This window comes from Electrona antarctica, assembly GCF_951216825.1.
Source record: "Electrona antarctica genome assembly, chromosome: 18".
Classification (NCBI taxonomy): domain Eukaryota; kingdom Metazoa; phylum Chordata; class Actinopteri; order Myctophiformes; family Myctophidae; genus Electrona; species Electrona antarctica.
The window spans coordinates 24,179,067-24,191,154 of NC_136799.1; the positions used below are offsets into that span (position 1 = coordinate 24,179,067).

The 12,088-nt window shown below is 44.0% G+C and overlaps 1 protein-coding gene across 1 annotated transcript in view; it reads right to left on the bottom strand.

Annotated features, from left to right (window-relative positions):
- Positions 1-12,088, bottom strand: part of fndc3ba (fibronectin type III domain containing 3Ba) — a gene marked incomplete at its 5' end in the record, with an annotated part of 122,265 nt that overhangs the window by 36,051 nt on the left and 74,126 nt on the right. The window contains 5 exons of the mRNA XM_079528915.1: positions 1,133-1,305; positions 2,488-2,593; positions 3,382-3,500; positions 5,469-5,540; positions 9,517-9,652. Coding sequence (XP_079385041.1) covers positions 1,133-1,305; positions 2,488-2,593; positions 3,382-3,500; positions 5,469-5,540; positions 9,517-9,652 — 606 coding nt within the window. The remainder of the gene's footprint in view (positions 1-1,132; positions 1,306-2,487; positions 2,594-3,381; positions 3,501-5,468; positions 5,541-9,516; positions 9,653-12,088) is intronic.

Here is a 12,088-nt window from a genome sequence, read left to right on the forward strand (position 1 = left end):
AATGTCAACGGTAGGGAGAATTGTTTTGCTATCAAGTGTCTCCGTTTGACGATGTAGTCTGGAGGATGGGTTTGTGTCTGTGTGTACGTGGTAGTGTTACATAAAAGCCTGGATGTGGGGCGATAAATACCATAACCTTGTGGACATAGTCAAATCAATTAATGACACCACATCATTATTTTTCCAACAGATTTTGATTTCCCATACGTACGTAATAACAAGCTATTTTTTTTTAAATACTTTCTTTCACATCAGGACATTATGATGATCAATCATTAGACTCAGATACATAACCCAGACTCCCTCCCTCCCCACTCAGAGTTTGAATGAACGTAAATTACAATTAATTATGTACAGCTTGTAATTTGCAAACAGATGTGATATGTCAATATTTCATTTAAAAAGAAAAATACTCTCTCTCTCTCACACCTGTGCCAGTGATGGCCCTCCCCTGTGGCAACATTGGCAACCGTGCCTAAGGTTGCATACCCCTGGTTTACACTGTAGGTATACAGTATAACACATGCACTGGACCTCTTGTCTTGAATGTGTCCTCTGCACGTGCCCTCTGCGTTGTGTGTGTGTGTGTGTGTGTGTGTGTGTGTGTGTGTGAGTGTCTGCTCCCTCCACTCAGGGGCTAACTGACCAAACCAATCTGATTACAGCTAGAGTGCAGAACATTCACCGTATATGCTCACTCTATTTGGGCTGTCTGGGGCAAACTGCTCTGGGAACACTGCATGTACGTGTGTGTGTGTGTGTGTGTGTGTGTGTGTGTGTGTGTGTGTGCGTGTGCGCGTGTGTGCGTGTTTTTTGTTTTTAATTGTCAGTGTTACTGAACATTTTCATAGTCCTCTCTGTGCTGATATTTAATGGCCCACAACACCCATTAACTGCTGCATACAGTTAATTATGTTTCAAAACAACCCTAACATCTTACATGTTTTTTGTCGGCCAGCTGGCCAGGTAGCAACTCTTGTTTCTCTGACCGTTTATGTAGTTTCCCAGGGCAAGGGAGACAAACAGGACGTTCATGGCAGCTATGTTATTGTATACAGCCTGAAATTTAGTCTATACAGTATGTTTGTATATGCGTGCGTGCGTGCGCGTGCGTGCGTGTCTTGCGTCTTACCCCAGCCTCGTTGGCTGCCCGGAGCCGGAAACTGTATGTGGCTCCAGGTAGCAGACTACCCACGGTGCATTGCAGCTCCGTCCCATGGTACAACTCTGCTGGCTCAGTGTCTGCCTCGCTCATCTCCAAACTGAACACACACTCCTCACACACTCCCTCTGAGAGAGGAGAGTCTGGACGGACACAACCAGAGAGACAGAGAGAGAGAGAGAGAGAGAGAGAGAGAGAGAGAGAGAGAGAGAGAGAGAGAGGGGAAGATGATGAGAGAAGATGAAAAGAAAGAAAGAAAAAGTAGAGGAAAACATAAAATAAGAGAGGTGCAATAACCCGGGCAACCAGTGCTGTAGCCTATAGGTTTTTTCAGACGGTATACCATAATTATTCCATGCGCGACATGTACACTTATAGGCTATACGCTCGCACGTGGTCAATGGATGAAATGATTAGCAGACGTATACTTGCATGCATGCTGAAAACGTTGCTTGTACTTAAGAATATTTGTTGTGAAATGTGATGTGATGTCTTCTTATGCTCCCCCCCCCCCCCCCCCCCCCCTGCTTTGTTTTATTTTTATTTTTCTTTGATGTTGCAAGAAAGATGTATTGGCGCTGCTCTGCGGCGACATGGGCATAAGGGCTACGCTTGCATGCGGGCCCTTTGTCTAAGACAAATTTCTTCCTCGGGAGACAAATAATAAAGAACCTTGAACCTTGAGAACCTTGTTGAAGATTGTTTTCAGTCTACAATAACCGGATGTTTCGATCATTATATCAGGTAAATGTCTTGCAGATATTGGATTCATGCCTTCATTGATCTATTCATCTATCTATGTATTCCCAAAGGTGGTGATGTGAGATTAATGAGGAGGAGCGACAAAGGGCGGGAAAATGCCTGCTGTGAATAATGTCTGACCTTCAAATCAGTCCGCTAATGGTCCCAACGCGACCCCAAACTAGCCTGATTGAAAGTGAAGCACAGGCCAGATGTAGTTCACCCGTTAAAGCGAGAGGTTGCTCAACCTCTTTAATTTTCTTATGTCAGTCCACATTTATCAAATTAAATAACACAACTGGAGGCTTACGCCTGCCAATGCGAAACAAGTCTAATCAGCCGTAATGGGACAGCATTAGGTGAGGTTAGGCTGGAATTAGCCTTTTAATGGGCTAAACTATGGATGAATTAGGTGAAAAGAGCCAGAGGCTGATGTAAGTCCTCTAAGTGTTACTGAAAAGCAGCCAAAAGCTATCAAACAAACAAAAACAACAACACAGTGTGTGTGCGTGCGTGCGTGCGTGAGAGACAGAGGGTGTATACTGTATACATGTTTGCGTGTATTTGTGTTCGTGCACACTCACCCCACTCTAACTGAACTTCCTTGTGTTTGGCTTTACCCACAATCCTGGGCGGCTGGCAGGGCCCTGGAGGGACACTTAACGTGCGGACCGGAACACTAACAGTACACTGGGGAGCAGAGAGGAGCATGGGAAATGCAGTCAAATAACAATGATCAATCATCAGAGAAGGAATGTTGGAATGTGGAATGTTGATGTCAGGGTATTGGTGTTAACCCATTTTGACCTGAGATCAGATTCTAAAAATGTCTTCTACATCCTGACAGTTTTCTGAAAAAAAGCTATGTTTCTATGTCAGTCGTTCTACTCGGTGGTACGCTATGAGCTTGTAGCATAATGCTAACACCAAAAGGGGTTCCCGCCCAAAATGGGTTAAAGGTACATTCAGTGATTTCACTTAATTCAACTATCACTTATTTGTTCTTGTTTTTTGGATAATCCTCCCTACTATAAAGTGTGCTGACCATATAAGGAGTTCCTCCCTGTCCCCAGTGAGCCCCTGGGGTAAAAAAACCCTAGTTTCGGTTTGGGCTTTGGGTGGCAAAGCTTTCATCCAATCAGGATGAGAGGTACCTTCCTCCAATCATGATCGAGTGTGGCTGGCATTGGTGCGCGTGCTGTTGGTCTGTTGTACTTCCCCCACTGTAGAGCGTGTGCATGTGCACATCTTGTTACCGGGTGGACCGGGTTTTTTTCCAAATCACCCAAATCACTGAATGCTCCTTTAAATGTAAAAATGGACTGGCAAGGGTCTTTCAGAGTTAGATTAACATTCAGGATCTTAACGAGTACATCAGTAAGATCATTAATGTCTACTTGTCTCTGAAGTCGTGTCCTCAAATGCCCACACTTGAAATACAGGCTGTGTGTGTGTGTGTGTGTGTGTGTGTGTCTTACTGGGCTGTGTCCTCCTGTGCTGATGCTACACACACGTAGACGGTAGGAGGTCCCAGGCGTCAGGCGCTCACAAACACACTCTGTTGCTGGACCGCTGTACGCTACCTCCCATTGACTCGCTGCACACACACACACACACACACACACACACACACACACACACACACACACACACACACACACACACACACACACACACACACACACACACACACACACACACACACACACACACACACACACACACACACAAAAGAAAAAGTAAAGAGTGGTTACACAACACCTCCTAAAGTAAAGGCACATTTACGTGTTCTTGACATAACAACTGTACGCTGCATTGTGTTGCTCTATGTTCTTTTGACGATCGTAAGATGTAGGTGTTGGATTATGAAATGCCTCATTATGCCTGTGAAATGGCAGGGCATTGTGATTTAAACACCTGTTCTGCGATTCCCACAATGATTTTGATTGTGTATTGTGTATTGATCCCAACAGAACCAGCAGCATGCTGGAAATCAGTTATTCAGCTAAACATCTCAACTGCTGCAGCTGTCACCTGACAGCAGCCATTGCAAGAAACTGCACTAAGATGTGAAGGGAAGTGTGTGTGTGTGTGTGTGTGTGTGTGTGTGTGTGTGTGTGTGTGTGTGTGTGTGTGTGTGTGTGTGTGTGTGTGTGTGTCTGGTAAATGGTAGAATAGAGCATAAACTAATGAGTTCTGGAATCAATGTTTGAGGAGTTCCAGTTAAAAGAATCCACTATGGACTATGGAGTGTGCACAACTAATGTTATAACATCATTTATTTATTGTATGGCATGTATGTTAAGTTAACGTTAAAATATCATTCAACCAGGAAACAATGTGGTCCTCGGAGCACAGGACTCCACCAGGCCAGGTAGTAGAAGTCAGTCTCCTCAGAGCACAGGACTCCACCAGGCCAGGTAGTAGAAGTCAGTCTCCTCAGAGCACAGGACTCCACCAGGCCAGGTAGTAGAAGTCAGTCTCCTCATAGCACAGGACTCTACCAGGCCAGGTAGTAGTTCAGTCAGTCTCCTCAGAGCACAGGACTCCACCAGGCCAGGTAGTAGAAGTCAGTCTCCTCAGAGCACAGGACTCTACCAGGCCAGGTAGTAGTTCAGTCAGTCTCCTCAGAGCACAGGACTCCACCAGGCCAGGTAGTAGAAGTCAGTCTCCTCAGAGCACAGGACTCCACCAGGCCAGGTAGTAGAAGTCAGTCTTAGACAATCAGCATGAAAATATGGCAGAAAAACACGGGCGGATGGTCTCGGCCATGCCTTCAGTCTGGCGAAGACAATGATTGTATGGAGTGTATCAAGTAATAAGCATTATAATCAGTGTAATAAAAAGTATATATTATTTTTAATAGGAGAGAGTGAAATAAATTGGATTAGGGTGAAGTTAGGGAGAGGTTAGCCTCGGCAACCCAGACGTTTTTATTTCCAGGGAGAAAAAAAGTGGCCTAGTCCACTTCAATTTGGCATGATACAGTAGCGCAAACGTCACTCACTCTCTGCTGATTTCTGATCTTCTGCACCTTTGTTAAATTGACGCACACACGTACACACTCTGTCACTCTAATTAATTAGTCTCATGTCCACTTGTCCAGCAGCTGCACCCAGTTTCTCCCAGCGGATCCTGCCGGGAGCTGCCTACGCCATAAAAAGCATAGGTGAGTTCCAGTCTAGGGAGAGGTACAGTTGGAGGCCATCGATATTGTCCTTTTCTTTTTGCTGAGGTTTGCGTGATCTGCGCAAAAGGACAGTTAACCCATTTTGGGGCGGGAACCCCTTTTGGTGTTTTAAACATTATGTTATAATTTAGCTATTGAAAAATATCAGATCTACAAGCTCATAGCGCGCCACCGAGTGGCGCGCTACGAGCTTGTAGGTCTGCTATTTTTGAAAAATCGTGAAAATGTAGAAGGATTTTTTCAGGATTTAGAAGGATTTTTTTAAATTTTGAGGTCAGGCCTAAATGGGTCAAATGATAAGGGACAATATCGGTGGCACCCAACTGTAGGTGAGTTCCAGTCTAGGGAGAGGTACATGTAGACTATGGAGCCTACCTTCAGAGCAGCCCTCGGAGATCTCCAGTAGGTATGTGAGAGCCTCGGAGCCACCGTTGTCCTGGGGGGGATCTACAGGACAGAAGCATCGTCACATACAGTACAGTATGTGTAAATGTACTACAGCTGACTATGAACACTAATATATTAGATAGATGAATAATGTATACAAAAATATGTATTATATTCATGTTTAATATAATTTTATATAAACATTTGTTTTTTGTGGTTTATTAAGAGGAGCTTTCCTTTCTTTCTTTCTTTCTTATTTCTAAGAATTCTGTCCTACAATAACAAAGTATAGTGACTTTATGAGAAGTGAAACTAGTACATTGGCAGTTCATTGTAATTACACTATTTCTGTTACTGGGGTGATTTCTGTGCCTACTAAAGTTAATAAATATTGCAGTTTGGTTGCATTTAACCCTTAGACAGATTACTACTGGAAAACACGTGGAGTTTTGCATTAGTCTTTTCTGCCCTGTACGTGATTTTCCGTAGTTCTCTTTTTTTATTAATACCAATATATTAATTCGGTCCGCACCTCTGTATATAGTATTGAGCATAAATATCAACTACATTTCCCAGAATTCCCGTGTCACGTGACACACGTGTATGCTTTCCTATTGGAAACTGACGCCCAGCCCCCAGTGAACAGGGGGGTTGGTTGACTCCTCCGAGGTGGGCACTGGAGGAAGAGTTTTTCAGCCAGGTTTGCAGTCGCCGCAAAAAAAACAATCTGAAAAATGATCCATCCGTGTCCAGTGGCATTCTCCAGTCCCAGACCGTTGGCCGGGCTGCAACATCCACCCTCGCGGATTACACGTGTGCAGTGTTTTTTCTTCTCCCCACCGGAGTTACCACCAAGGCTGATGCCTTCGCTAAAAGGTAATTTTATTGTATTCGAAAATGCCCTAATATGACATGTCTAGTAAGACGATCCCTATATTTGGCCCGAGCCGACCTAGTGCTGATATCAGATAGATGTGGTAGAACCATATATGGATAGATCTAACTGGTTTAGTCATCGTGACATGCATAGTCGGAGAATATATAACAAGGGTCGGTACTATAGGTGATCGACGTAGCTAACAAAAACATCTGATCAAATGAATGTATTGTACTGTGTCTTTGTGGGCCGAATCGTGGCATCGTGGCATACAAATAGATGTTTGTATAATTAGTATCACGATAAAATAATATGGCGACGTTAGAATGACACCACCAATGAGTGATCGCGTGTAATGTAGCTGCCCAGCGTATATCCAGCACCATCACGTCACCACATTCCACTGGCTGTTGGCTAGTAGTAGTTGCTAACAAACACTGCACAAATGGTACTGGCTATTGGCCGGGCCACAAGCCCGGGCAATAGCCAGTACCAATGTTGCTGGATGATTGCGACGCAATGGTGCTGGATATACCCTGGGCAGCTAGCTACATTACCACCGATCACTCATTGGTGTTTCATTCTAACGTTGCCATATTATTTTATCGTGATACTACTTATACAAGCATCTATTTGTATTTGTCATGCCACGACTCGGCCCACAAAGACACTGCACAATACAATCATTGATCGCCAGCAGCCGGGTAAAACGCCATGTAATAGTAGCGTGCACTGACTACAGCTAAAATGTTTATTTCTTTTTATATATTTAGAACTGGCATCAGATGAGGAGGAGGAGGAGGAGGATGAAGAGTCAAGACTGCGATGGCGTTCTCCGACACTGAACCGGATTCATTCATTCATTCATTTCAGGGGGGGCAGTTTTTGGGTGTTTTTTTTATTTAGCCTACTCACACATAACCTGACTCCGCCAGATGGGGCAGCAGAGAGTACACTGGGTTCCCCCCTCCTGCTCCCATCTGGGAACTCTCAGGCAGACTTGATGCCCGGCCACAAAACGGCCTGGCCAATCAGCAGCAGCTAGAAGCGAAGTTGCTCACAAAACGGCCTGGCCAATCAGCAGCAGCTAGTAGAAGCTAGAAGCTGCTGCTAGAAGTTGCTAGAAGCTGCTGCTGATTGGCCAGGCCGTTTTGTGGCCGGGCATCAAGTCTGCCTGAGAGTTCCCAGATGGGAGCAGGAGGGGGGAACACAGTGTACACTCTGCTGCCCCATATGGCGGAGTCAGGTTAACTCACACACACACACCGTCAAGGACTGGGTTTGGGGACATTTGGGAGGAGTAGCTCTGATCCATAGCTCTAAATGCGCATTTAGAGCTATGGATCAGAGCTAGGGGAGGAGTAACTGTTTTGTATGTAGGCCTATTTATTTTCTGTAATATTTATCATTTTATTATGTTAGTAGTCGTAAAAAATAAAAGACACTTTTACAATGAGTTAGACCTGTCATGACTATTTTGTTCACTATTGTGAGGTTTATTGTATATGACTAAGCAAGTTTCAACTGTGATTTACTCTGTAACGGTAGATGGTAATAACTCAATTTCTTTTTTATAATACAGTATACATTCAAGTCTATATTTTGATACATATCATGGGCACCAAGTCATATCAAAACAATGTCCTTGGATGTGTTTTTTATCAAAACTGTGTTTCTTCATAACAGGTTTTTGAGATACATGCATGAATAGACAAGGTACTGGTAAGACTATGTAAACATGGTATATATCAAAATGTGCGTTAGAATGTCTAATTTTACCCCAAAAAAGAATTGAGTTTATATGATGTTCCAATTTCAGAGCTATGGGGACTTTTAGCTGGATAGGTCAGATTGATCATGACTGACCATGCTATTTATAGATGGCAAAATATCTACAGTGGTACATGTGAGAAACTTTTTATTTTATTTTAATTGAACTAGACAACTCACCCTTTAAAATGAGATATTGCATGGCTATGTATGCCCAGCAGAAAAAAAGTTATTTAGAAAATAAAACTTCAACCGGGCATAACTTTTTTTGGTTGTCCTAGAAACAGAAACAGTGTAAATGCAGGCTCTTTTAAATGGCTTCCAACACAAGAACTAAACATTTTATCAACTCATTTTTTTCCTGTAAGCAGACAAGTCAAGCTTTCTCTGAAGGTCTTTCGTTGTCACACATTCACAACAGAGAATTTTCAATAAATCATTCAAAAACGCCATTCTGGCCATAGAGAAGTCTACCTACTATATAGAAATCCTTGAAACGCTCAAAGAGTTAAGGGAATGAGTTCTATTGACTCACAGAAGGTAATTATGCCTTCTTCCTTCTCATTCCAGCCTACTGAGTTAAATTGACCCGGTACTGTGGGAGTTGCTGCGTTCATGTGTGCTCTGGCCTTTCCATGTTCATTGTTAAGGTACTGTGGGAGTTGCTGCGTTCATGTGTGCTCTGGCCTTTCCATGTTCATTATTAAGCCCACTAGACATGTTTTGTTTAATATGCGTCAACACTGCCCACTCTTGTGGTTGACGTTACGTTATGTGATGATTCAGTGGTGGCCTGGATTGGCAGCAGGATAAAACTCACATTTAGCACTCAATACGCAAACCCCCTGCGTTTGAATAGATGCTCACTTCCGGGTTCTCTTTCAGTCTGCTGTTCCCATAAATGGCCCGACAGATGTCGCTATTTCACCTTCTATTAGTTGCAATACATTATAATCTCAATACGAGTCAATGAGGTTTTGGGCAGAAGTACTTTATACTTGATTTAATTACCTTAGTAAACCTTTTCATAAACACTTTGTGTTTTCAATTCAATCGCTAGTTTAAATAATCTTTTTGATCATCATGACATTCGTTTAGTACATTTGAATGAATTAATGATTAACTGGTTCTAGCGAGTGAAGACGCGCCATCGCTCCGGTTGCAGCCAATAGCATTCATTTCCGTTTGCACTTCGGACCGTATATAGAAACATTTTGAAATTGCTGAAAAACAGGCTTCAAAATGGGTCTGTAAAAACCCATGGCATCACTGTGTCCATTGCTTTTTTACAGTCTGTGGTTTGAATCCATAGGGGCTTGCTGCAGTGATGCAGGGGGCTGATGAACATCACAGGGGTAGATAAGCATTCAATACAACAACAGGTCTTACCCCAGGTGACGGTGAATCCATAGGGGCTTGCTGCAGTGATGCAGGGGGTAGATGGGGGACCTGGTTTGTCTGGACTCGTGGTGCAGACCAGCACCTCACTGGGACTGCTCTTCCCCTCCAAGTTTGACGCTATCAGCTGTAGAGGGGGGGGGGGGGGGGGGGGGGGGGGGGTACATTTTGATTATTGTCCCAGTTACGCTGTTTTTCTTTCGTTTTTGTAGGAAGGTATGAAATGTAGAAGATGTGCTTCTAATATGTATGACATGGCAAATATGAACGCAATGTACTGTAAATGACCAAGGACCTTAGGGTGCGTCCAGAGTCTAAAAGAGAAAGGGAACGAGGAAACACTAAAGATGATGAGAGAGAGAGAGAGAGACAGACAGACAGACAGACAGACAGACAGACAGACAGACAGACAGACAGACAGACAGACAGACAGACAGACAGACAGACAGACAGACAGACAGACAGACAGACAGACAGACAGAAAGTAGAGATTGAATGTGAGAGAGCACTGAAGACGAGGGGAGTGGAGGTAAGGAAACTCTCAATCGATCAAGCGGTACACGTGTGCCCTTTTCAGTGAACGACTCCCACTCATCTCTGCCCCTTATTCCCCCCCCCCACCACCACCACCTGCACTCTCCTCCCCTGCCTCCCCTCCATTACCTCAGCCTACACAATCAATCCTCTGTTCGCACATGCAAACAACCTGTGACCACACACACACACACACACACACACACACACACACACACACACACACACACACACACACACACACACACACACACACACACACACACACACACACACACACACACACACACACACACAGGTGTGCATGTGAAGTTACTGCATCCGTATGTATTTTGTGGGTGTGTATTTCAGATCAATGACCTGTGTGTGTGTGTGTGTGTGTGTGTGTGTGTGTGTGTGTGTGTGTGTGTGTGTGTGTGTGTGTGGTTGCACACTGTACACACCTTACAATCTCTAGCATCTCACCTAACACTCTGCGACAGTGTGAGCGAGTTCACCGGTTCTGTATACGCATGATGTCTGTGTGAGATTTAAGCCCGAATTATACTTGGTTGTGCACCGGAAATAGCAGATCTACGAGCTCACAGCTGGTAGGGCTTGTAGATTGGATATTTTTGGTGTGCGACACAGTATAAATCAGGCGATGCAAAGACGAGGTGACTTGTTTGTGGTGATTGATTACACCCAAAAATCTGCAGTGTAAGAAAACTGGGACCAGAGGAAAAGCAGAGGGCTTTCAGAAGCACACTGAGCAACACAAACATGTATTGTTTGTCTGCAACATCGACATTAACACATTTAGACCTGAGGACGATTCTACAAATGCCTTCTAAGTCATGACAGTTTTCTGAAAAACCCATGTTTCTATGTCAGTAATTCTCAAACATTTTCATATATGTACTGTAATTGGCCGCCGACCCCCATCTGAAAATATGTTGTTCCCCAGAAGCAAAGATTTGAGTTAAAAACGTTCGCTCTGAAAGAATATATATTCAAGATGGTTCAAAACTAGCGGATATACAAGCTTGTAGTGCGGCACTCGGTGCCGCGCTACGAGTTTGTAGATTGACCCGCATCGGCCAATACTATTGCAGTTCCTTTTCCCCTCTACACCAAAACACACAAAAAATATATCAGGTCTACAATCTCACAACGCATCGCAACCCATGTCGTTGTGAGCTTGCCGGTCAGCTATTTTCGCCAAATAGCTTGAATAGAGCGTCGCAGTCCCGCCCCCTACCAGGGCCCAGGAAATGATTCTCAGTTCATTTTCCTCAGACTTTTCAGAAAGTATTTATTTAAAGACGGTTACGCCGCGGACAAAGCCAACTCTTGTCGTGACAAATCATGACAATAAACACAATGTTTTGGGCCAAACAAAGAATTAGAAAGTAGAAAAAAAACGGCAGGTTACAACATTATTTTGTTGTTTTTCTTCTTTGTAATGGTTTGTTTGGTCCAAAATATTGTGTTTATTGTCATGATTTGTCACGACTGGAGTTGGCTTTGTCCGCGGCGTAACCGTCTTTAAATAAATACTTTTTGAAATGTCTATGGGAAAAATGCATTGGGATTCATTTCCTGGGCCTGGCATCGTCATGAAAGGGGGCGGGACTGAGACGCTCTATAGGGAGGCTAGGGTTCATGTGGTTAAACATGGTGTCCGTGCATACGTCTCTCTCTCTCTCTTGCACAAACACACACCCTCCCTCTCTCTTTTGCACTCTCTCTCTATCACACACACACACACACACACACACACACACACACACACACACACACACACACACACACACACACACACACACACACACACACACACACACACACACACACACACACACACACACACACACACACACACACACACACACACACACACACACTCTCTCTCCGTCAGGACATTTTGTTTCTTACTAGCCCATTACAAGCAGCTATCAGTGGGGCCCTAGCGGAGCTCCCTTGTGGCTAAATGACTGTCAAATGACTGGTGTTTCACTGTTGGCTAAATTGACGTTTTTTCTCCAGA